We start from the raw sequence: 26055 nt of genomic DNA, 5'->3' as shown, positions 1-26055 counted from the left end.
TCTGTTAGAGGGCGCCAAGTGCTCATGTTTGCATTTCAATCAACCATTTATCAGCATTGAACAAATACTTGTTAGATGCTTTAAACATCATAAAAGTCAGTTAAAGAAAGCAAGTCTGCTACATGCAACAACAGATGGGCAAGAAACCAAAAGCCTTTGACTTCTTATTGGACACACTTTAAAAACCATAAAGTGCTGTTTAAACTGATATAATGTGATGCTTTCTGTTCCTTTCATAAAGATGTACCTGTGTGTGGAAAAGAAAAAAAATTATTTTGATGGAACCAGAACCTAATCAGGAAAAAGCTGGTAAACATCTAGGGAGGTAGGACATTTGGATTGACCCTGAACTAAAGGTGTAGCTCTGAGGTGGGAGGAAGCTAAACATTTCTTAGAAGCAGAGTGTGCCTTTGACAACAAGGTGCTTTTCGGTTTCTCAGACCTAAAACCTTAGAACGCTGTGCCAATTGTCAGGCATAGTGGTGGCAGCATCATGGTACGGATCTGATTGGCTGCCAGTGGTGCTGGTGCCTTGCACAAAGTGGGTGGAGTAAACTAAGAGAGAAGGCTACCTCTACATACACCTGAAATCAACAGCTAGAGGGTTTGATAGTTAGGTGTCGTTTCTTCAATCCTAACTGATTTTCAGATGGATTAGGAAGCTGACATCAAGGTTCTGAGCTTCCTGATTGGGCTTTAAAAAGCCTCTCAACCATAGTGAAAATCATGCTTAAAAGCCAGATCCAAAAGTGCAACGTCTGTGCCAAGAAATCTGTTATTTACTGGTATAAATCAGAGGTGTCAAACTCCAGCCCTCGGTGTCCTACTACTTTTTACATTTGTCTCTGCTTTAACCAACCTGAATTAAATAATGACATTATTTAATTCAGGTTGGTTCAGTACTCTGTAGTACCTGGCTGCGTGCTAACGAGCCAATCCAACCACTTGATTCAGGTGTGTTGGACCAGGGACAAATTTATAAGTTACAGGATACTGGACCTCAAGGACTGGAGTTTGACCGTCCTAATTTAGAGCTTTTAAGGATTTAATTTTTAACAACGTGGATTTGAGAAAATACATTATAATTAACTTGTGCACCTACTTCTTGCTCCTAAAAAAATGAAGAACCAGATTAAGTCTAAATAAGTCATTTAAAGCCAAACATCTGTATGAAAACCCGGTTATATCAAATCTGTTTAGTAGGTCAGCGGACAATATCAAAAACGTCATGTCAGCAATGCAAATGTAGACAAAACGGAAACATTCAGACAAAATGATAAGTTATGCTGTGCATCACCACTCTGACAGCATCAGCCAGCCTCAGATGCAACACATGCACTGCAGCCCAGAAGGCTTCAGCAGGTTTTCTGATTAGAGAAACTGTCTGAAAAATCATTAATGAATAAATCTGATATTAAAAATGTGAGACCTACAGCAGGGGTGTCAAACTCCGAAATCCTCGAGGGCCAATGTCCTGCAGCTTTATTTCCTCCTCGGCCTTCAGACAAGTTCTAGAGAGTTTGGTAATGACCCACTTATTTTATTCAGGTGTGTTGAAGGAGAGACACATCTAAAAGTTGCAGGACTGGAGTCTGACACCAATGCCCTGCAGCCAGCTGCCTTGCATGAAGTCTAGAAAATGTTTAGCAACTGACTGCTGTAGCCAAAGTGAAAAATCAGAACCGGTATGACTTATTTTCATGTAGGCCTACATGTTGATGGGTCGACACTGTGGACATTTTTATTGTTTAATAGAAAGACAATTTTTACAGCTCATGTAAGACCCCACAGAGTGAAAATGACTCGGAAATGAGCAAAACTGACCTGCAACCTACTATTCTGTCAGCCAGACAGAAATTGGTCCTGACGTCAGGAAAAATTCATAAACTGGTTGCTTAGGCAGCTACCAAGTCTATCTAAATCCACAAACCGAACCAGATGTCGTTTCAAACGTAGAAACACTTGTGGTCCTTGAGGTTCCTCAGGTAGGAGAAGCTCTTCCCACACTTGTCGCACATGAACTGTTTCTCCCCCGTGTGCATCTGCTGGTGAGCCTTCAGGCTGTTGCCCTGGTTGAAGCAGCGCCCGCAGACGTCGCAGCTGAACGGCTTCTCGCCCGTGTGGATGCGCTGGTGCCTCTTCAGGTTGCCCGTGTTGCCAAAAGATTTTCCACACGTGTCGCAGCTGAATGGTCTCTCGCCTGTATGGACCACCTACGGAGGGGAGGAGGAGAGTGATCGATGAAAAATCTTTACATCTTTACACCGCATCAGTCATGTTCAACCATGAAGTTCTGCAACCAGGTGTTGACATTACAGTTAGACTGCTTTAATGGAAAAAAATCTAGTTTTTATTTCTGTAGGAAACCCAAATATTAATAGGGTTAATTTTGCAATCATAATGTTTATTATTGAGATTCATTTAACGTTTGTATATAGTTGTTAAAATCCATCAGTTATCTGTATTTAAAACATAATAGCACAACTCATATGGCAATGGAAAAAAGCTGATTTTGTATCTAATGAATCATTGCTGTGTTTATCTGGGCACGTTTTGGATCAGTTTCCGACCCAGTTACGACCCATTCACTGCTTCCTGACAGAGGCCACCAGCTTTTTATTTTAAACGTCCTGGTACCTAATAAGGTTTGTGGTGCCAACCAGCCTAACAGCGTTCCCAAGGCCTTTATAGAAGAAACAGGCCCGCAGCATCACAGATCCTCCACCATACTTAACAATGTGGTGTTTCACACCAGACTCCCCTGGAGAGTTTGTTGCTGAAAAGCTCCTCAAGTCAAACTTTATGTTTGTGATGGTAGGACTGAAAGGGCTTTTTCTGGCATGTCTCCTAGGCAACCAGTTGGCATGTAGGTAGTGTCTAATGGTTGCTATGGAGACTTGGTGACACAAAGATGCCACTCTTGTCTGCAGTTCTCCAAAGCGAGCTTTGTGGCAGTTTTAATCACAGTTTATCACAGGTCCAGCTTGATTTCATAAATCCTCTCAGTGTTAAATGGTCCACTTTAAGTGAGTAGATATTTTCCCTGCATGCATCCCGTCTCCCCAGCTTGAATGGTTTGTTCTCTTGTCTTTCCAATTTGGAGGACTGGCTAACAGAAATGAGCCTCAGTGCGACATCAGAGACCAATGAAATTCAGGAACTCAGCAAGTCATAAATTACTAATTAAAAGTTCCTAGAAATTCCAATCAACTTTAAAAAGTGAAGTATATCAAAGTTTCACAAGAAGGCAAAAATGATTAGAAACAACTTTTTCTTAACAGGAGATTTTTTTCCCCATAAAAAAATGTATTCAAATTAAAGATTGGATGTTTCACTATTTGTTTGAGAAATGTTGCTGCTATGAAGAGAAATACATATTTTATGTCTTCTTGCATAATTTGTTAGGTGCTACATCAGAAATCAATTCACCAGCTCATGAAATGTAGTTTCTTAAAATATTAATAATGACTTTTTTTTAACAGGATAACCTCTCATCCTGCAGGGAAACCTACCTGATGGGATTTCAGGCTGCTCTGCTGGGTGAACAGACGGCCACAGATCTCGCAGGCGTACGGCCTCTCGCCGCTGTGCGCCTTCAGGTGGATCTTCAGGTAGCTGGACGACTTGAAACGCTTCCCGCAGATGCCGCAGCTGTGAGGCCGCTCCAGCGTGTGCTGCTGCTGGTGCTCACGCAGCTCGGTGATGGAGCAGAGGTGCCGGTCGCACTGCACACAGGTGCAGGGGATGGTCGTAGCGTGTGTCTGGATGTGTTTGCGTAGAGACTCGATGCAAGGCACCACGGTGCCGCATGCAACACAGGTGAGTTTCCTCTCGTCTAGGTGAGAGGTCCTCTGGTGCATCTTTAAGGCGTTCTTCTGGATGAAAGATTTACCGCAGGTCTCGCAGCTGAAGGGACGCTCCCCTGTGTGTAACCGCTGGTGGCCTTTCAGCGTATCCGCCTGGTTGAAGCTTTTGCCGCATGTTTCGCATTTGTACGGCTTTTCGCCGGTGTGAATGCGCAGGTGGCGCTGCAGGTTACCTGGGATCGTGAAGCTCTTGTCGCAGTGATGACAGTTGTATAACCGCTCCCCGGTGTGGACCCTTTGGTGCAGCTTCAGACCGTGAGCTCGGTAAAAACTTTTACCGCACTGGTCGCAGCAGAACGGACGCACGTCAGCATGGAGACGCTGGTGGTTCCTCAGGAGCTGCTTCAAGGTGAAACCCTTCCCACAAACATCACACGTGTGGGGCCGCTCACCTACAAACAGGAGGGAAAATGTCTGTAAATGGCTGCAGGATGTAAGGACACGTCCCAAACACTGATTTGGTTTAGTTTGGGTGGAAACAGGTTTAACAGAACAATGTGGTGCAGCTCCTGCAAATGTTACAGCTTTTGAATTATTGGTTTATTGCTTTTCTTAGTTTTTATTTATAGTTTTATTGAGCCTTAATAATGGTTTCTGTTTCTATTTCTAATTTACAGCCCATTAAACATGATGTTAGTGAAAGACATGATCTGAAAATCTAAAATCTTTTATTTTTATTTACATTATTGTCACAGAACAGGCATGCTCATCCTGCGTCAAACCTTCAATAAATGGTACAGTGGGCTCCCACAGGGAGGAATAAAGTGGACACTTGCCCGTATGAATCAGCATGTGAGCGCTGAGGCTTCGCTGGAACGAGAAGCCTCGTCCACACTGGGAGCAGAGGAAGGGCTTCTCTGCGTTCGCTCCGTGCACGGCCTGGTGGGCTTTGAGCTGCAGCAGCTTGCTGAAGGTTTTCCTGCAGAGTCTGCAGCTCAGAGCCTGCTCCTTCTGACCCCGACTCTCCCTTGACCCTCGGACCCGGGACCTGGGCTTCATGAGGCCTTTAGGTCTGATCGTGTAAACCGGGTCATTTCCGTCCACTGGATCAACTGGTTCCACCTGACAGATGATGAAAACAGGCAGGCAACAATCTCTCATACTTCCTACACATTTTTCATGTTCAAATTCAAGACTCATTTTCAGCCGGTATTTCAAATCATAAATACAGTGACAACCTAGTGAGACCATCTATCAGCCTGCAGTCAGGAGAAATTAAAAGTGAAATCACTACATTGTGTAAAACAGAAAGGAGTAGATCCATTCTGATAGCAGAACTTGGATTATGACCATCTGAAATTCTCCAAGAGAAACACAGCAATTTTTAAAGAAGCTGACCGGATAGTCTGGGTCTTCATCATCTTCCTGTGCAGGATCAGAACTGGCTGAGGCCTCCAGCATCTCCTCCTTTATAAAAACAGTCTGGATGCTGTCCTGAGGGAGCATAAGGAGACAGACCGGAGTTAAAACACACGCAGCAAAGGGATTGTGGCATCGTTCACACATGCTACTCTCTCATGGCGTCCACCCTGTATGCGAGAGGAAAACAACATCAACTAATTTGTGATTTTATGAAGTCTGAATCCTCACAGATCAGCTGTTCTTTAGCTGTTTCTACACAACTTTGCTGCGGATAAAGGATGGGAGGCTCAGGTTCTTGTAATGTGGCCCATACCTGGGCCAGATGTTGCAGACCACTGACCCAGACTATTAGTCCTCAGCAAACAAAAATCAGTTCACGGAAACTTTAAAACTTCAGAAAATTTCCAGATAGGCTGTTTAATCACTTTTAAATAATGCCAAGATGGGCTTACTCAATACCCTAAACACACAATAAAACTGTACTGATCAAACCCTAATCTGCATCAATGAAAGCAAAGATCACTGAAAGGGAAGATTATCAACAAACTGACTCTTCTTTGATTATTTTGACTGGGCCTTCTTGTACACTGCTAAACTGGTTAAACTCTTACTTCGTGGACACAAATGACTTTGCGTCATTTAATGATAATAAACATGCGTGAACAAAGATCCCAAGTGGGATTCCTCAAGGCTCTGTCCTTGGCCCTCCTTTTGTTCAGAATCTATTTGCTCGGCTCAGATTAACGAGCGTTAAAACGCTTGTCATCGTATCTATAGTAATACCAAAGCAGTGTGGAGAAAAATTAGCCCATAAAGTCAATTAGTGGATGTGTCAGAATTCAATCCGACGTTGGAGAAGAGTTGCAGTTTATCTGCAATACTTCAGTCTGAAAGGGAAACATGCAGGGACACACTGAAGGGCTACGTTATGACCTAATGTGACTCACCTCAAGCAATAGAGCCTCCCAGTTGGAAAAACATCCTATAAACAACCTTATTAGAATCACAGACAGCCACCAGCTAATGTAAAACTAAAATGATCCACTGGAATAGTCTGGTGATCAATTCTGATTGAAAACAACAGGTTAAATTGATCATTAGAGCCTCAGAGCTAAAGACACCCCCACCCATGATGCATGTGGGCAAACATCTGGCCTGACCTGTAAACATGCCATGTGTAGCTGGAAGGAACATCACACTTAATAAGAGTTATTCATAAAAATAAATAAAAAAACACACGTGGAGTAAATCAAAGCTTTACCTCATAACTTCTGTTTTTCCACAGATGAATGATAGGTGACCTCCTGACTCCAGCTTCACCAGCGACCACAACTAAAACAAAGAAGCTGGATTAACTGGAGCTACAGAGACTAAAAGTCCCACCATGTCAAAGAAAGTCATCAAATAATTAACTATATGAGTCATAATTTAAATACAACTGAAACAGAAATATACCTGATAAAAAGATGTATGCACAATTATTTAAATGTCTCCATAATATGTTACATTTAAAGTAAAGTATTTTTGTCATTGGCCACCAGCTCAACCAATCAGATTGCAGCAACTCGATGCATTCAGGCATCCAGACGTCGTTTGGACAACTTGCTGAACTTCAAGCTAAGTGTCAGAATTGGGAGGAACGGAGATCAGGGGACGAGCTGGTCTGAGTAATTCAGAAACTGGTGATCTACTGGGAACCATCTGACGGGTTTACAAAGAAAACCTGCTGAAACCATCTTCAGCAGCTGGTGTGTGTAAAAATGCTTTGTTGGTGTCATGATAGACTGGTCTGACATGGTAAAAAGACAACGGTAGCTCAAGTAACGACTTGTGACAACCAAGGTACCATCTCTGGAAGAAGAAAACACCTTAAAGCAGATGGGCTACAGCATAAGACAACCACACCAGGAGCCACTCGTCAGCTGAGAGCATAAAACTGAGGCTCACTAAAACTGAACACTACCAGACCGGAAAAACCTCAGCTGTTCTGATGAATCCCGCTTTCAGCTGCAGCTTTCGGATGGTTGAACAACACATCTGGTCATTTTTTCCATCCAGTCATATTAATGCCTCAGGCTGGTGGTGTAATGGTGTGTGGCACACTTCGGGCCCCTAAGTACCGTTCACTGTTCTCCGATGACATCCACGGTCACCAGACCTCCGTCCAACAGTGGACCTTCGGCCCGGTCGCATCACGGACGCACAGCCAACAGATCTACAGTGATAGCGTGATGCCATCAGGTCAATATGGACCCGACCCTCTCAGGAACCTTTCTGACACCTTGCTGGATTTATGCCATGAAGGATTAGTGCAGTTCTGAGAGCAAAAAGAGGAGGTCCAACCCGGTGCTAGCAAGGTGTACCTAATAAAGTGGCCCAGTGAGTTTATATTAAAAGGGTTCAGATTTATTTGATGGTTCTGGTGCTGCAGAGCATTAAAAGTTACTCAAGTTCTCGCTGTGGAGTTTTCCAATAATATTTAACATTTTTCTGACATTAATTATAATAATTATACATCAAAATTGCTATTTATTTTAACTTTAAATTGTTACACTGACTTAATTACTGCATCTTTAATTAAATACATATCTGACAAAATATTTTAGTATTTATTTTAATTGATTAACGACACATTTAATGATTTAATTATTGATTGAACTGCTGCACAATTGGAACTCATAAACTGATATATTTAATGAGCCATATGTTATAGAAGTGTTTTATTTCTACTTTTAACTAAATGAAATATTCAAGCTGGTTATTGAATTATTTAATTGTGGCACTAGTGGTCTTTATTTTTGTTGCTTTTCCAAGTCAGCAGACAGGAAGTGGGGTGGAGAGAGGACGAAGACATGCAGCATGGGTCTCTGGGTCGGGACTCCAAACCCAAACGGCTGCATCAAGGACTGAGGCCTTCGTTTATGAGTTGCACGCTCCACTGCTCCACCAATTGTGGCACTTTTAACCATATATGCATTTAGGTGTCATTAGAACTGCCTCCTAATATTCACAGTCCTGTTAGGAAAGTTTTATTTTTGAAATTTCACAACCAAAGAAGGAACCATCACATTTATTTTACCTTAAAGTGAATCCAGCAGCTCACCTCTGCAGTCTTCCTCCCCTTCCTGCCTCTCCTCTGATTGTTCCTGTGTCACCTCCTCCTGGCCTCCCAGCTCTGCACTTCCCTCCATCACCAGCTTCAGGTCCATCTCCACCCCCCTCAGTCTCCTCCTCAGGTCTTCGATCTCCTCGGCGCCCTGCGACACCTGCAGCATCAACAGGGGGCTTTAAAATCCAAACCGCCTAAATGTAGGACCACGTACGCTGACGGTGAAAGCTGATTGTGTACTTCAAGTCGCAGCAAAGATGAACACTCCTCAAACAGCTGGCAGATCTTCTCAACAGCTTCCTGAGCCAGAGACTCCAGGAAGACGCTGAACTGCACCATCTGGAAGAGAAAAACACAATAATCCTTTCTGAAAATAAATAAAATACCACAGCTAAACCAAGCATGATATTAATGTTAGATCCTTACAATCTATTGATGTTGGGTTTATTGACCTCTGCAGTGCCAGGACAAGAGTTATAGTGCATATTTAAAAAACATAAAATATGATGATTTGGGTCGTGGAGCTCTAAGCCAGTAACTGCAACAAAATCAGGTCAAGTTCTCCTGGTTCTTCAGCATCACTCGTGTCCTACCTGCTTGTTTCTTCTCGTTAAACCATTTCAGGCCAAAGGGAGCCGAATCCAACACTTACATGGATTGATAATCCCTGAAAGTCTGGTGGAGTTTGGAGAGATTTGATGAAACACTTTGACCAGTTTAGTTTGAGACCATATCACAGGGTCATAACAACAGCAATGACGGTGAAAACTTCAATAAATATTAGTTCTGGTCCAGATGCTTCTAGATATACATCAGGTAGACAGGCCTCCACATCTGGAATAATCTGGATTATAATGAAACCTCGTTAATTACAGCCTTCTGTTTCCAGGTCATTTTAACGCAAACTCAAATCTCTGCGCAGCTAAAGCGCTGCAATAAACTCTGAAACAGATCAGCAATCAGTTAGCTGTTGTACTTCTATGATCAGCTGTTGGTCTGGATCCCCCGGGAGGCGGAGAAGGGATCTGAACCAGAGAGCCGAACCAGAACCAGCGGGCTTTTATCTACCTTCTGGTCCGAGGACTCCTGTTTGATTTCAGCCCCAGATGGAGGTTCGTTTGGACGGGCTGGATCCGAGCAGCTGATAACTTTGTCCATTTCTGACACTGTGGCTGTTACCATGACGTCCAAGATGGCGCAAACCCGCGCCTCTAAATCGGACATGTTGGGACCGTTGACGCAGCTCGGTCGGTCCAGAAGGTCTGTGTTCTTTGTCTAACTTTTATCTAACTGCCTCGGTGCAGAAATGTTGTTGTTGTTAAGGTGAAAACACGCGTGACACACCACTGATCCCATCTTCCTCTTCTGCTTCCTAGTTCACACCTTTCAAAATAAAACACACTTCGTCAATCAGCGGAAAACAACATAACGCGTTTTACTGAACAGAGACAAGCAAAGGAGAGAAAACCCGTTTCTCGGTAAGAATACATTTTATAAGTTATGTTTTAGCAAAAGAGAGAAAGTAGTGAACATGGGATGAAAATTGAGTTCCACCAGGCAAACATGTTGTTTTATTACGAAGGTGTAAACCGGAAGCACCGCTAAGTAAATATTTCTGTCCTGACGTGATAACATAAATTCCCAACGCCCCCCAGTGGACAAACCACAAACTGCAAGACCATAGTTCAATTTTATCTATCTAAAGTTTGTAAGATCGATGATGTTGATATCGTTTGACATCTGTTTTTGAATTTCACAAGATCAGGAAATGGTTTGTTCCCTTTTGAGATTTTTTTGCCTACTTCATGTTGTCAGGCAGGTTCCATTTGGCTGATTTCTTGATACAACAGGTCTGACATTAATCAAATCAGGATGTCAAGCCTTTTCTCTTTGTGGGTATCTGGCTAGAACAGGTGCTGTTGCTTTTGTTTAAACCCGTTTTTCTATTGGAATAGAAAGAAAGTGGCAAAAATAAACACCTTGTTTTTACCTGGATTAAGTTAGACGCCATAAAACTGAAATAACTTGGATTTAGCTATACTATAGATGTGAATTATATTTGGACTGTATTATGGTAGAAAGAGATTAAAATATATTTTACCCTTTTTTAACAGATTTTCCTTAGTTTTTAATTCTTAGCTTAATTCATATACAGAAAATAAAATTGTAAAAATAAATAAATGGCATATACAGCATAAATGTTTTTTTAAATTACAGATGATGTAGGTTTGCTGCCCTCCTGTGGTCAAAAGCACTAACTACAGCAATGGGAACGATAAAGTTAGCTACAATCACAACAGTATAGTTCAATTTTGTTTTATTTTGTTACTCGGTTACAAGAACAACATTTATCTGCAGAGTTTAAATGTTGAAATAAACTAAAGTCCAGCATGAGGCAACATTTGGACTCCTTGAGAGATGTTAAAAAAGTTCAAACATGAAACACTACAAGGGATCTGACTGTTGATAAATTTGTCCCATCCATCCATCCATCCATCCATCCATCCATCCATCCATCCATCCATCCATCCATCCATCCATCCATCCAGTATCTGAGGTTGGATTGAAGAGGTAGTATCAGTACACTGATTCCTCCTATTTCTCACTGCAGCTGTGTTTCCTGAGCAGCCTGGAGTCTGAAAATCCAAGACCGCAGCTGCTGCATGAATACGGCCGTTCTCCCGTGTGGACCTGCATGTGAAACTTGACGTGTCCGAGCTGCCGGAACCGAGTGCCACAGACCTCACACTCATAGGGCTTCTCCCCCGTGTGGACCCGGAGGTGTCGGAGGTAGTTTGTGTAGATCCTAAAGTCCTTGCCGCACTGCTCGCAGATGTGCGGTTTCTCTTCAGAATGCTGCAGTTTGTGAGACTTGAGGGCCTGGCGGATGATGAACCGCTTCCCGCACACATCACAAGCAAATGGGCGTTCTCCGGAATGGACCCTGCGGTGGTATTCGTAGGTGGCTTTGTAGAAAAACGACTTGTCGCACTGGTTGCAGGTGTACTGTGTGCCGCCAGTGTGGATGAGCTCGTGCCTCTTGAGCGAGGCCGCTGTGTCGAAGCCTTTGTGGCAGGTGCTGCAGCTGAACGGCGTCACGTCCACCATCGTTTTGTCTCGCCGATAGATAACTCTGCGCTGGCCTCGCTCCTGACTTCGCCTTCTCCGCGCCTGCTTCTCCTCGTGAGCAGCTTTCTGATGCTTCTTCAGCTGGCAGTTGTACAGAAACGTCTTCCCACAAAGGTCGCACATGAACGCCTTCGTGGCTCCGTGGAGAAGCATGTGTGCCTTCAGCTTGTTGTCCTGCATGAAACTCCTCCCGCAGACTTTACAGGCGAACGGTTTTTCGCCTGTGTGAATGCGACTGTGTCTCCTGAGGTTCTGCCGGAGAGTGAATCCCGCTCCGCACGTCTCGCATGTGAACACCTTCCCCCTATGGACCGCCTGGTGCGTCCTGAGCGATCGCCTGCTGGAAAATGCTTTGCCACACGCCGTGCAGGTGTAGGGATGCTCGCCGGTGTGAACACTCTGGTGGCACTGCAGGCTGATGGCGTATCTGAAACCCTCGCCACACTCTGAACACTTGTGTGGCTTTTCAGCCAGGTGCACCGCCTGATGAGCCTGCAGGTTGTGCTTTGTTTTGAAGCCCTTCCCGCAGGTGGTGCAGCTGAAAGGCCGCCTGTCTGTGTGGACGAGCTGATGGGTCTTCAGATTCATTTTTGTCTTGAACGACATCTCGCATTGCTGGCACTTAAAGGTGGTGTATTTCTTCTCTTCGTGTCGCAGCAGGTGATGCTCCAAGTTTTCTGCATTCCTGAATTTCCTGGGGCACTGGTCGCAGGTGAACGGCCTTTGTTCTCTGTGAGTGTTCATGTGCTTCATCAGGTGAAACCGACGATTAAAACTCTTCCGACAGAGCTCGCACACAAACACCTTTCCTTTAGTCTTGGGCACTGGTTCCTGCATGATTTGGGATTCAGAGCTTTCCAGGTCAGGGATTTTTGTAGCGGGACAATCCTCTGCAGTTTCTGAAGAGGAGCGAAACAGAAAGAAAAACATTTTAACTGCAAAATGTAAAAAGGTCAAATCCAGGCCACTTTATTTTAAATCTCTGAAGTTAATCCTGTGTGTTTACCGTCCACACCCTTTAAATTCTCCGGTTTTAGATTTAAAAGTATTTATATTCAGCCTCACAAGTAGAGAGCCATGCAGCAGGTCTCACACGATCATTACTGTCAAAAAATCAAACCAAAATAAAAAATCTATGAGGGAAAAACTATGTAGACCCCTCCAACTTCTAAAGGTTTTAAGAGGTAAAAAAAAATCAAATGCACATTATCAGTTGGTCCTCATCAGTCAGAGCATCTCTACAAAGCAGCAGATATGGGTGTTTGCTTCCCATCAGAGATAATTAAGGGTTATTAAGCCATTTCCAAACTAGTTAAAACCATTATTCAACCAAGATAAATAATTTTAAGGGCTGCCAATCTTCCCAGGAGGGTGTGTCCTAGTATCTCCCACTTCAAGCTGGGTCACCATCCGGACCAAGACTCGACACACAGCAGATCTACAACATGTGCTGAAAAGGTCCAGTCAAAGTCCAGATCTCAGCCTGCGTGAAATGCTGTGCAGACAAACATTTCTGCAAACTTCGATGAACCGAAGCAACGTTGGAAAGAGGAGTTGACCCAAATTCTTCCACAACGATGAGAGACACTGACAACATAAAACCACTGAGAATAACTGAGGTTCTACAAGCTGCTGAATCATGGGGTGTACTAAGTTTTCCACACACACTTTGTTTGATAAATAATGGCACATACGGTTAGATTTTAGACCACCTCATGTTTTAAGGCCCTGATAGAAACTTTCTTTTTAATAAGACTGTGTGTGAATTATTTTCTATTAACCGTTTTAAACAAATCTGACCATGTTCAGCAGGAGGTGATGAAGGCATCTCCTCCATCATCTCTCCACTGTCTGAAAGAGAAAGTCACACCATTAGAAGCTGGAATCAGACTGAAATCAGCAGCAGATTCATAGTTCAGCTTCTGGTTGGTGGACTTTCTGCTTCATGAAAACTCACCTTCCACCTGTGCAGCAGCTCCAGAAGGATCTGCACCTCCCAGGGAAGGACTGTCTGTCTTTCTCTTCAGCCTCCCGAGGGGCTTCAGGGTGGAGATCAGGCCGCTCTGCTCGAACAGAACCGGACAGCCGTTCAGCACGTTCTCGCTCCACAGGCTGGCGTTTTTCAAACCTTCAGACATGCTCTTCACCTCAGCCTCCAGCTGCTCCAGTCGGGCCTTCAACGCAGAGTTTTCCGTGAGCAGCAACAAGGAGAGCTGGGAGAAAATGCTGCTGATCTTTCTGACTGCCTCCCGGGTCAAGAGGTCAACCAAATAGGGCTGCAGGGAATAAATGAAACAAAACCAAATGTTATTATCAGGTAAATATATCCGATGTTGGTGTAATTCAACTCAAATGTTCCTTTATTGAGATGAACATTAACATTTTTTAACAGAACAGTAGGTAGAACAACCCAGTTCTGTCCAGGAAAACCATTATTACCAACATGCTTTTCTCTGATAGGACAAAACAAACCTGGAGGATCCTTGAAAACAGAGATACTGTCGTTAATAATAATAATAATCTGACCACGCTTTGTGCTTCACAGGATCAGCTAAACAAGTGAAAATAATTCATATTTTCAAGAGTTACATTTCTAGATGTTTTTCCTGCATTTTAAAATAACATTCTGGAAACATTATTATCTGTAGGTTTCACAAATAAAGAAACACAAAGCTATAAATTGAGGCGGTCTGATCTGGCCTATTTGAAATTATATCTCAGATCATTGAGTCCTTAAAAAGGATCTGAATTCCTAAAAACATCTGTTTTACTGCTTTGTTTGGCATTTTAGACCCAGTTCCACCCAGATGTAAAGTTATCTAGAGACCAAACAAGAAAAACAAGTTGCCTTTTTTTTAATTAGTTAATGAATGAATCCAGTCAGAAAGTCAAAAATCAAAATACTGATGAGTAAATGTTAAAACCTGGGACATCTGCGTCAAGGACTGAGGTCTCTGTACATGGGTCAGGCGCTCTACCGCTACGCCACCATGACAGCATTTTTAAGCATTATTAGACTGTTTTCCTTTGGAAAAATCAAACATTTTCCTTACTTACCCTGACCGGGATAATGATAAAAGCAAGTTCAATAAACTCCATACTTTCTTTTTCCACAACTAGTATAAAGGTTTATTTATAGTAAAGATGGCTAAACGTTTTGATAAAACAGTCCACATAGTTTCATATTTGGTTTGAAAGATTCTGGTTTCAGTGGAGAATAATGTAGCCCAGGTTTGAAGAGTTTTTGAGCTGAACCAGTTCTGATGTGGTCCAGATGCACAAGAAACATTGAAATCGTCCTTTGTTACATTTTTTTAGTAAGCCGATGAGTTTAGCAGTGAGCAGGTCGAAGATGCTGAAGGTGGTGAATAATCAGGTGTCATCACACTCCAGCCATGTGTCTCGAATATGAAGCCAACTTCAGTTTCGTCTGACTGATTCAGGTGGTTTTTGCCTGAATTCACAACAGTACCCTGATTACAAGAAGAACTTTTTATTGTCTCTCTATCCTACGTAATATCCCATCAGAACCGCTATGTCCCAGATATTAATTGGAGGAAAGCCTGGATGACCCGCCACAAATATTTTATTTTAAATAAGGTGAAGGAAGTATCATTTAAAGTCTCCACAAATAATGCTCAGCCAATCAGTTTAAAAGGGACATAAAAACTATTTGCATTTTTCGTGGGGATCATCAGAAACTGTGACTCATCTTTTTTGGTACCGCTCCAAACACACAAAGATTCTGGAAGAATTTATCAATTAAGTTGTCCAGGACTTTTCATCACGATGGAAAAATGTGTTATTTTCTTCAGAATACCCAAAAAGGACAGCAGGTATTTTTTTTAATAATAAACCTATTAATTCCTTTAGCGAAATGTTTCACTCACGCATTCACATTTCTTAATAAAATTCAACATTTTCCCTATTTCCTGATACATTTGAAACAAAAGACGTAACTTTTTCTAATCTATATAATAACAAATCATTTGCATATGTGAATGTTTGCATTTGTTTCCATAGTGTAAATGTAACCCTCATGGAAGTTGTTTTAACTGGTTTTATTGTTTTGTTTAAATGATCTTATTGTCATGCTTGTATTTATTTTAAGCGATTTTAGCTTTTAAAGCGTTTGTGCAGCATGAATTGTTGGAAATGTGCTATATTAATAAATTTGACCTTGAACGTAGTTATGTTCCTTGTTTTTGTTGGATAAAGGTTGCTTAAACAGAAGTGTTATGATTTGGTTTCGGGTTTTTTCTTTATGTTTTTCACAGTTAAAGTTTTGAATCGTTCTTCTGTTTATTATTATTATTTTTGAATCATGTTTCTGTTTATTTTTCTGGTCATGCTTTAGTTTTGTCGTCTTGTTCATGTTTTGTCAAGTTTGGTTTTCGGATCTGGTTATGCTTTTTGCTTCATATTTTTCTAGTTTCTGTTAGTTTGTGTTCAAGAGTCTCTGTTTTGCTCCAGCCACGTTTTGTTCTTCTGTCAATGAAGTTTATCCGGTTCACCTGCACCTATTATTCTGTCTTCTTGTTTCACCTGGTCACACTCCATAAATACACACCTGTCTTGTTTATTCATCGCGGAAACATTTCTCAAATCATGTCTTGCTTTTTGGACCATGCCAAGCATGTCAGTTTTTTTTTTTTTTGTTTTGTTCCTGCCTCATCTGTGAGTGAATTTTTGTTGATTAAATCTTTTTTTTCCACCTACCATTAAGCTGCCAGCTCGTCTGTATTCTGGGGTCCTATTTCGTAAGCCCTAACAAGAGGTAAACTATTCTCAACATTTATTTGTGTTTGTAAGCAGATAAAATGATGACTTTCCGTTGTGACGCTTTAAAATGTAGTTTTACTTTTCCTAATAACTTTTTAAAAATCATAAATGAGCAATTAATAACCTTTTTAAACTGTGAATCCATAAATATCCTGGCTTTTAATGCTTTATGTGAACATGTCCGCCATCTTTGTTATGGCGTCGTACCGTTACCGCTCTTGGCTTCGTCCCGTCGACCCAATCTCCCCCACAAAACACAGTCTCTGACCATCTTAAACCGGGTTTCGTTCGATTCGGACTCGACACAAATAAAACCGACCGCTTCTAAGAACCGTGAACTCACCTCACGTCTTAAAACTCGCTCCGTTTGGTCGGTTCCTTCTTCGGAAGCTCCGAGAACATCGACCGCTGTCATTATGAGCGTCTCCACAATGGATTTCACTTCGGAGTGAAACACAGAGGTTTCCACCATTTTTAAATTTTAAAAGTTCTCTGATGGCTAAAGGAGCCAGCAGCCGGGGCACTTCTTCCGGAAGTGGAATTAACCTAGGTAAAAGATTTCAAAATAAAACCCAAAGCTTACTTTCCATTTGAACTGTTTAATGGCAAAGCACCGAGAAGAAATATATTTACGGTCATGTAACAACAAATTAAATTATTTAAAGCTTCAATTTCTCTTCTGCAAAAATAACTTTCTTTATACAATTAATTTTAGCTACTGATGAAGTAGGAAAATAAATTACAGTTTAAACAACATCCACTTCACAGTGAAATCTTCCAGGAAAAGAAAGTTTTAAAAAGCTCTAAATCCATACAGAGATCTGGGTAACAATGACGTTTTTAACAGTTTCTTCAAACAAAACTGCTTAAAATCCCACTCCATGATGCCTGTAGCTAGACTTATTTTAATTGATAATTTGTGATTAAACCCTTACATATTAACTTTAGAGAAAAGGCCAGATATGCTAAATGGAATCAACATTTGCATTATGAAACTACAACTCAAATCAACAGTTGTTTTTATGAAACGACTGACAGATTAACATCCTGCCTGACAGCACATCTGCTTTTCAAGCTTTTAATCCCATGAATCCAGTGCCTGTTGTTGTTGAACCCAGTTAGTCCCTACAGCCCGTCACAGCTGTGCTTCTTGAGTTGCCTTGAATCGGAGAAGCCCCGCCCACACTGCTGACAGGAGTAGAGCTTCTGGCCGGTGTGAACCTGCAGGTGTGATTTGAGCTGATTGGACTGGTGAAACTTCTTCTGGCAGTAGCTGCATTCGAACGGTTTCACCCCGGTGTGGATTCTCATGTGCCTGTAGAAGTTTCCATCCGTCCTGAACTCCTTGCCGCACTGGTCGCACTTGTAGGGCTTTTCGCCAGTGTGGATCCGCTCGTGCTGCTTCAGGCTGGCGCTGTGGAAGAAACTCTTTCCGCAAATGTCACACACGAATGGCTTGTCCCCAGAGTGGCTGCGCTGGTGGTAGCTAAAGGAGTACTTGTTGTGAAAGGCCTTCCCACAGATGCTGCAGTTAAACTCCTTGTGCTCGCTGTGGCCCTTTTCGTGGAGCTTGAGGGAGCACGCTGCGCTGAAACCCTTCAGGCACGTTTTGCAGCTGAAAGGTTTGACCAGCGATTTGTGCCGCCGATTCTGGAAAACGCCATCCGATCCGTGGGAGTTGTCGGCGTGGACGTACCTCTGATGCATCTGCAGCCTGCAGTTGAAGAGGAAGGTCTTCCCGCAGAGGTCGCACATGAAGGGCTTCCTGGCGCCGTGGATGAGCATGTGGGACTTGAGCTGGTTGTTGTCGGAGAAGCTTTTGCCGCAGTCCTTGCAGGTGAACGGCTTCTCGCCTGTATGGATGCGCAGATGCCTCTTCAGGTTGTTATTGAGGTTGAATCTCGCTCCACAAATGTGGCAGGTGAAAGGCTTCTCCCCAGTGTGGATCACCTTGTGTCTTTTCAGAGCGGTGCCGGTTCTGTAGGACCTGTTGCACACGTCGCACACGAACGGACTGTCACCGGTGTGCTTCCTCTTGTGTACAGTCAGTGAGTGGGCATATTTAAAAGACTCTTCACACATGGTGCATTTGTATTTTTTGGCGTTTGTGTGGACCATCTGGTGGAAGCGCAGGGTGTCTTTGCTCTTGAACTCCTTTCCGCACGTTGCACAACTGAACGGCCGTTCCTCCGAGTGCACGGCCATGTGGGATCTCAGCTGAACCGCCGTCTTGCAGGTTTTCTCACAAAGCTGGCACTTTAACACCAGCTTCCACTTCTCGTGACGCAGGAGGTGGTTTTCCAGAGACTGCTGAGCTCTGAATGATTTGTTGCACTGATTGCAGGGAAACGGCTTCGGGGGTTTGGCTGTCTGGTGGCGTTTGAGGTGATTCTGAAGGGACTCCTCTTTCCTGTAGGACCTCTTACACTGAGGACAGGGGAATGGCAGCGGGGTCTTGGTTGACTCGTGACTCAAAAGGTGACTCTCAAGAGCCTCCTGCTCTGGGAAACTTTTGCTGCACTGCTCACAGGGAAAAGGCCTTTTATGGACCTTCATGTGTTTCTTCAGGTCACCTTTCCAGTGAAAACCGGTGTCACAGTGTTCGCAGAAGAATCGCTTTCCTGCCTGTGAGGCGGTTCTCCTGAGGCTTCTCCCCTGCACTTTGTCTGGCTGGAACAGCATCTTCTCTCCTGTGTGGTTAGATGAAAGTGAAGAGGGAACAAATTAGTAATGTCTGTTAGCTATTCAGCCCCTTCACAGGCTAACAGTCATACCTTCATCAGTTTTATCAGCCGTCCTTCTTGGGCGCCTTGTTCTTCCAGAGGTTTCCTCCTCAAAAGGTTTCTGTGGGATCTGTAAAGAGGACAGATTTGAATCCTGAAAACCTTTTGGTCCAAATTCAAAATCAGAAAAAAAACAACAACCATGTTTTAATATTTATGTATTTAAATTATCTGTAACTTAGGAATTCTATTATTTCATTATTTTCCACAATATTATCATTATTTGTGTATCCATTATTAGTTTGTTTTATTATTCATTGCCATCAGGATCATTATCAATATTATAGCTTTCATAATTTCTGTTAGTATTATTAGTATTATCTGTAATAGTAGTAGAAGTAGTATAGTTGGATTCAAACGTGTTCAGAAATGAAGTAGGCATCTCTCAAAAGTTAATAGCACAGCATCAACTTTGAAAAATCTGTTTTTATTTACATGTTTTATCTGCATGTTGACAACTTTCAATATTCAATGAAGAAATCTTTATTGGCTCTACAGCAATCCAACCTTTTTATAAGTTTAGCTGTTTTTTTACTGGTTTCCACTGGTATTTACATGACATTCTCTATCAGATCCATTATTAGGGGTTGTCCACCAAAGAAGTTCCAGTTCAACCAGGGCTGAGGTTACAGCCAGTTCTTAACTGGTTTCTATAACTGGTTTGGTTTTCTACCACCGGAGATCTGGGTCAGAACCAGGTCAACACAATAAAACACCTCCATGTTTTTTATTTAATGACATCCCACACTTCGCAGAAACAAATGTAACAATTATATGAAAAATATATTTTATGCACAATTTCAATAGTTTTCAGTTTATTAACATGTCAAAATAAGATGACTGGATAGTGAAAACTTAAATTAAGCTTCTAAAATGAAATCTAAAGTATCTTTTGGTTTAGAGTTTTTACAAAAAATATATAAATTTTTTATTTCCACACAGACTTAACTTTTCTGGAATAGTTTGTATCTCCACAATGAGAAGAGTGTGTGTTTAATATTATTGCTCTACTCCATCCTGTCAATAACCAATAGAGGGACCCTCACCTTTTCTTGTGCAGAGTCGAGACCACTGACAGCACTGGAGTCAGGACTGGTGGCGTCCTCAGGCATATACTCTGGAGGGGATTCAGGTTTCAGCTCCAACGCTGTTGTTTCTGATACCACCGACGTAGACGTCAAAGTCTGGGCGACGACTTCATCAGCTTCCACCAGCAGGACGGGGGAGGGAAGGGTGCCGACAAGCACCATCTGAGCTGCCGCAGGAGCTGAGATGGTCACAGACTGATCCGGGGAAGAGGGAATGACCTCTGAGCTTTCTGAGGTCAGGGTGAGGTCATTCTGGTCATATTCTGGGGCCGTCACACTAGTCGAGACTGCCGGCGCCGATCCACCTGTGATCAAACAAATAATAGAGATCTCAAAGTTTGTCACAATTAGGACGGCTGATGATGAAACTTCTAAAACATGTGATCAAATCAGACCAACTCCTGCTTCAACCTTTTAGCCCAGTTTAAAGGCTGCAAAGAAAGAGCCAAGATATCCAAACAAGCTTCTGTATGGATTTGAGTTACAGGTGCAATTTTGACCAACCGGAACAAAAAATTGTTCCGGTTGGTCAAAAAGACACATCTAGTCCACTAAGGAGGTTATTTGGTTGATGAACTGCTGGTCTAACAAATGCACTAAATTTAGTTTTAATGCAGAAGTACCTTTGCAAATATGCAGCATTATTAGGATATGAAAGCAGAGCAACAAGCTAGGCAGTTCTGCTCCGATCTAAGAATAACCACAAATGCGATTTACACCCGGATCAAAACAACACTGAGAATAATTTTAGCCAAATCTGCACTGACCTGCAAGAAATCTAAAGAACAATAATAAACAAATAAAACAGACTTTAGAGACAGAAGGCACAAAAAGGAACAAGATGAGTTGGGACAAACCAGAACCACCGGAGTCCAGCTACTGACCAGCAAATTGGACCCAAAATATAATCACAGCAGTCAGTAGAAACATTTACTCCAACAGAACAAGATGACAGTGGAAAATTCAAGAAAAAGTCTTCGTTTATTTAGGTGATTTTTTTTGTTTTTTGAGCTGAAGCTATTTTCTTATGTGTAAATTAACATTTAGTTTGAAAAATATAAAAATACTGACCCTTAAACACAACAGCAAACAATATCTGTTGCCTTTTTTAAATGATTAAACACGTTTCATGAAATATTAAATAAGTTACAACAAGCAGGATTAGATTTAACAAGTGGTGCATAGAAACAGAAACAACACTGCCCGGATGCCTCCTGGACGCCTTCCTCAGGAGGTGTTCCAGGAACGTCCCACCGGGAGGAGGCCCAGGGGACGACCCAGGACACGCTGGAGGGACTATGTCTCTTGGCTGGCCTGGGAACGCCTTGGGCTCCCCCTGGAGGAGGGTCTGGGGAGAGGGACGTCTGGGCGTCTCTGCTGAGTCTGCTGCCCCAGCGACCCGGTTCCAGATGACTATCCCAGATGAGAAAAGAAGCACATTTATCTGGCCCATAGTAAATATTTCTGAGTTTAAGAACACATTTTGTCCGCAGATATTTAGATTAGGTCATTATTTGCTAAAGCAAAATGTTTTTGAATCAATCCTAAACTCGGTTTCTCCTTCATTCAGCTTCTAACGAAAAATAAAAACCAAGTAAAATTATTGTAAACCTTTGTTTGATTCACAATAATTTACATTCAATCAAAACCCAGCCTAGAAGAGAACTGGTACAACATGTCCAATGTTAACTTTAAATGACTTAGAAACTTGTCTTGTTAAAATTAAAATATTTTGGGTCTGAGCCAAAGCCCCCAATGTTTCAACGCCCCTGGGTGCAGTTTTCTATATAAAGTTAGACGTCTTGTTTCTGGTCAGGAAAAATGGAAGAAACAGCAAACTCTTCATCTTGAAACACCAAGACCCACTGTGATGAGGATGATGAGTTGTTTAGGTTTAAGTGAATCGATAAACACAAAGTCACTTGTTCTATGGCTCACAAAGACACATCCGCATGGACCCTCATCTACTCATGGAGTTTTCTTAACATACAAAAAAACATGAGTATATTTCCATTTCAGGGCTGAATTCGTGGCTGCAAAATCCAACTAAACGGTCCCAGCCTGTAGCCATGATGAAGGTTCACAATAAACGAAGCCACTAACTGAGCTACTGCTTCCATGAACTCTGTGTAATCAGTTTTTCTTCGACATAAAAAGTGCTGCTGGACTTATAGTGCGTTCACACCGAACACGGATTCTGCGAATATTTTGCCTCATTTGTGTGCTTTTGCCCGCTTCACATTCCGCGTGAACTCCACGTTGGCATTCGGCAACAAGCGGCAACGCTTCGCCGCGTCATCAAATAGGAGGAGCTTCCATCTGCTGCTTGCTGGTTCCAACTGAACATGCTGGACATGGATTTCACAGATAATTACGGTGTTATACCTGTGGACACCCGAAAAATGCCGTCGACGTCCCTGGGTTCACCAGATTCTTCAGGGACAGTTCGGAGATTACCACCACCTACTCCAGGAGCTGCGTCTGGATGACGGTCGATTTCAGCGGTACTTCCGTCTATCCAGGACCCAGTTCGAAGATCTGCTGCCCCGCATTGGGAGACGAGTCGGCCTCCGGGACGCCAACTACCGGCGCTGTATCCCCGCTGCTGAACGCCTGTCCATCTGTCTTCGATGAGTAAATAAATCTCAGCTCAGTAAAAAAAACAGCCGATTTTTAATGTCCACATCTCCTAAATTTAAGATATTTGTGCCTAAACATAACCAGGCCAGGTCCTTTCTGTACTTGTCTCGGTAAAAGTAATTAGTTGAGTCATACAACTCTGGCTTGCTGCACACCGCCACTATGATCTGGTCCACCATCATTGACAACTGCTTCTTCTCCGCTGTGGTCCTTCACCCTACGTTACAGCCACATCCAGTCCCTGATTGGTTGACGCAACGTGAATTTAAGAGGAAGTTCAGATTTTTCAACTCGTCCATCGCTCCCGCTTCGCTTGGTGTGCCGCGTCCGCCGCGTCCTTCGCACCGCGCCGCTCTGCTCCTGAACGCGCCTCTACATACGGATAACATGTAAATCGGCCGCTCCTTTCGCAGAAACCGCGTTCGGTGTGAACACACCATAATGCTGCTGTGTTTTCTGTGCGCCTGCACTGTGCTCTCGGTCTTCAGTGGTTTGCGGTAGATGACGGCTTATATTGAGTCAGTTTCAGCTGGAGGTTTCAACCTCATCCTGAGCAAGCTACAGGCGTGCTCAAGATAAGAGACAAATAAAGTCAATGACTTGCTGCAAACGACTGGGCTTCCGCAATTTAATTCAGTGCCATTTCACAATACATTTCATTTACAAGCACTTTACAAGACAAAGAGAACCAACTATATATTTTCAGATCAATCAAAGCATAGAGACAGATTCAATTTCAATGTTACACGCATTCAAATGTAATCCTAGTTATAATAAAATGCAGTCAAATGAAGTTAATAAAACCATTTGGTAAAGAAACCTTCTGAAGAAGCCCAGCTGATTGTGTGGAGTCATTTACTTTGCAGGAATACTCAAGAGGAGCCGCTCCATAGATAGATCCTTTAGTAGCATTAGGGATGGGTACCGAATTCGATACTTTTATAAGGTACCGACAATAAAATCAAACAGTACCATGTACCTTATCGCATCATTGTCACACTGAGGGAGTGGAAGAGTGGGCAATTTTCCATGCCAAACATGAACACAGCATTGCACACACAGTAGCATTATGACATCAGTAGCCGCTGCTACGATCAACAAAGCATGGCTCCACTTTTCAAAATGCAATGCAGATTACAGTCGTATTCGTGACACATAGTGCAAGGCCAGTGGCGGGAATACTTCAAATCTGAGGAAGCACCTGGTTAAGCACCAGATCTTTCTCATCAGCCTGAGATCTACAGCTACAACTCCTGCAGTCGGCACCATCAGCACACATGCATCTGTTAGCGACTTGTCGTCTGCAGCCAGCAACATGGGAGAAGAGATGTTTGAAACAAACATGATGTCACAATACAAACAGCTGGATGTTGCTTTGATATAGTCATTAAAGTTTATATATTGAGAAATAAATATATTAAATTAACAGTCATTACCACCTTAATACACACAAAAGTACTGAATACTGGTACTGTTGTGTACCAGTATTGATTCTCAGGTACCGGGCATCGTTACCATATAGTTTCAAATGTGAAAGGTACCCATCACTAATTAGCATTAAAAACTAAAGTTGACTGACTGTACTGTATGATAACTACAATGAAATGGTAAATTATGTAACTGGATTTAAATATGCCTTTGTGATGTATTAAGATGGAAATGTAGTTGCTTGGTGTTGCCAGTTGGTGGCACTGTGACACTCATGTGGTGTTATAAGAAACCCGAGCAAGACAGATAAATGTTTGTTTGTTTTGACCAGACCGTTGCACTATACATTACAGTCTTAGTGATTTTATAATATTTGACTGATTTGAGGAAAGAACCAAACTCGATTGGTGGCAGCCTTACAAACGGGCGGGGCTGATTACTTTACCCACATATAATGTCAAGCACTTGGTTTATACCCTTTATTTTTCCTTATATGTATAAACCAATACAGCCCTATAATTCTATACATTTCTAACCAGCAGAGCAACCCTGGTTTAGTGACTACTGAGTGACAGATCAGTCTCACCCGTTGCTGACTCGTCCTCCAGATGTTCCTGGAGATGCTCAGAGCCTTCTTGTTGGGTCTTATTGGGGCACTCGCTGATGGTCTTCAGCTCCTTCTCCAGCAGCTCCATGTCTCTGCCCAGCTGACCCACTCTGGCCTCCAGCTCCTGCTCCAGCCGCCCGGCTTTCCTCTGCAGCACATCCTCCAGCTGCTCCACTTTGGCCCGCAGAGCCTCGTTTTCCTCCCACAACTCCGAGAACACCTTCTGAATCTGGACAACCAGAAACTTCTCTATCTCCTGGATTTCATCTAACTTTCCTTCACCCCAGTCCGAGTTTTGCGCCTCTTCGGTCCACACATCCCTAAACACGGACACGGCCGCTCGGAGAGCGACTTCCACCGCAGACGTCAATTCTCTCCCGAAGCGCGCCTCCATTTTTAAAAAAGCCAAATTTGAACCTCAGCTCGTTGGATTGGAGCGCATATCTGTGCTCAAATACGACCTCTAAATCAGATTCGAGTGGACTTTAAAAGCTCAAAACACCCCGTTTTCAGCTTTGACACTAACGGCTGGTCCTCTTAAAAGCAAACTGTGCGACTGTGAAAAAGCTCCGAGTAACACATCCGCTTCTGCTTCTTCTTCGTTGATTTTAAGCGACACCTTGTGCCCATGAAGGTGCGTTACTCCCACCTGCCGGATACATTTATCTCCGCAGTCCTGATATATTGTGGCGAATACGAAAAAATATTTTGGCAATGCAGTTTTTTATCTTTCCATCCTAATATCAGTAAAATATATTCATTATGGAATCCACATACTTACAATCGAAGCACTAATCAAACTTTACTGAGCACTTTGCAAGCAACCAGTTGCAACGCAATTACTTTACAGAGGTTAAAAACAGAAGCAGATGCATCAAACCACTAAAACACATTAAAAACGATCAGTTTAATTAAATAGAAAGACAAAAACAAATAATTTTACCGACAATAAAATGATAAAGAAATAAATAAAATAAAAGAATCTGAAATACACATGAGTAAGTATTTATCCAGATACAGTATAAAATTTTCAATGATCATTGACCTCAGAAGAGTTCTTTGTGCACTTTAAAAATTTTAAATTACTCATTGTCTACTCAAATATCACTGTTTAAAAAAAATTAACTAAAACTTAAACAAAACTCTGAATGATCCAGTTCAGGATTGACCACTCTAAGTATTTTAGATGTATACAAGAGATAATAAAATGAGTCCAAATAGGCCAGACTGACCATAAACCAAAAAATAACCTATTAATGTG

General features: G+C 42.5%; 3 protein-coding genes and 1 long non-coding RNA gene across 6 annotated transcripts; 1 reads left to right on the top strand and 3 right to left on the bottom strand.

The window, feature by feature from the left end:
• Positions 1-1715: 1715 nt before the first annotated feature.
• LOC124884599 (gastrula zinc finger protein XlCGF57.1-like) lies at positions 1716-9707 on the bottom strand. Of its 2 annotated transcripts, none has more exons than XM_047392604.1 (8): positions 9406-9707; positions 8578-8676; positions 8332-8494; positions 6490-6560; positions 5205-5300; positions 4643-4928; positions 3513-4258; positions 1716-2213 (listed from the first exon to the last, which is right to left on the bottom strand). In XM_047392604.1, exons 1-8 carry the CDS (start codon positions 9559-9561, stop codon positions 1947-1949), a joined length of 1884 nt encoding a protein of 627 aa, XP_047248560.1. In that variant the 5' UTR covers positions 9562-9707; the 3' UTR covers positions 1716-1946. The 2 variants fall into 2 exon arrangements, with proteins under 2 accessions (XP_047248560.1, XP_047248561.1); XM_047392605.1 differs by lacking the exon at positions 9406-9707 and adding an exon at positions 8764-9382.
• On the top strand, positions 9460-20227 carry LOC124884601. The gene is made up of 3 exons (XR_007042475.1): positions 9460-9597; positions 9714-9815; positions 20092-20227. It is a non-coding gene; the product is annotated as an uncharacterized LOC124884601 (long non-coding RNA).
• On the bottom strand, positions 10638-16792 carry LOC124884598 (gastrula zinc finger protein XlCGF26.1-like). Of its 2 annotated transcripts, XM_047392602.1 has the most exons (4): positions 16592-16792; positions 13424-13742; positions 13267-13317; positions 10638-12365 (listed from the first exon to the last, which is right to left on the bottom strand). In XM_047392602.1, the coding sequence occupies exons 1-4, from the start codon at positions 16718-16720 to the stop codon at positions 10933-10935; spliced, it is 1932 nt and encodes a 643-aa protein (XP_047248558.1). In that variant the 5' UTR covers positions 16721-16792; the 3' UTR covers positions 10638-10932. The 2 variants fall into 2 exon arrangements, with proteins under 2 accessions (XP_047248558.1, XP_047248559.1); XM_047392603.1 differs by lacking the exon at positions 13267-13317.
• On the bottom strand, positions 16832-25396 carry LOC124884597 (oocyte zinc finger protein XlCOF6-like). Its single transcript, XM_047392601.1, has 4 exons — positions 24774-25396; positions 20078-20424; positions 19023-19101; positions 16832-18938 (listed from the first exon to the last, which is right to left on the bottom strand). Exons 1-4 carry the CDS (start codon positions 25186-25188, stop codon positions 17374-17376), a joined length of 2406 nt encoding a protein of 801 aa, XP_047248557.1. The 5' UTR covers positions 25189-25396; the 3' UTR covers positions 16832-17373.
• Between the last annotated feature and the right edge of the window lie 659 nt (positions 25397-26055).

Source organism: Girardinichthys multiradiatus, chromosome 18 (genome assembly GCF_021462225.1).
Source record: "Girardinichthys multiradiatus isolate DD_20200921_A chromosome 18, DD_fGirMul_XY1, whole genome shotgun sequence".
Classification (NCBI taxonomy): domain Eukaryota; kingdom Metazoa; phylum Chordata; class Actinopteri; order Cyprinodontiformes; family Goodeidae; genus Girardinichthys; species Girardinichthys multiradiatus.
Note: the sequence above shows the minus strand (reverse complement) of the source record. Positions and strands in the feature narration are given on the sequence as shown.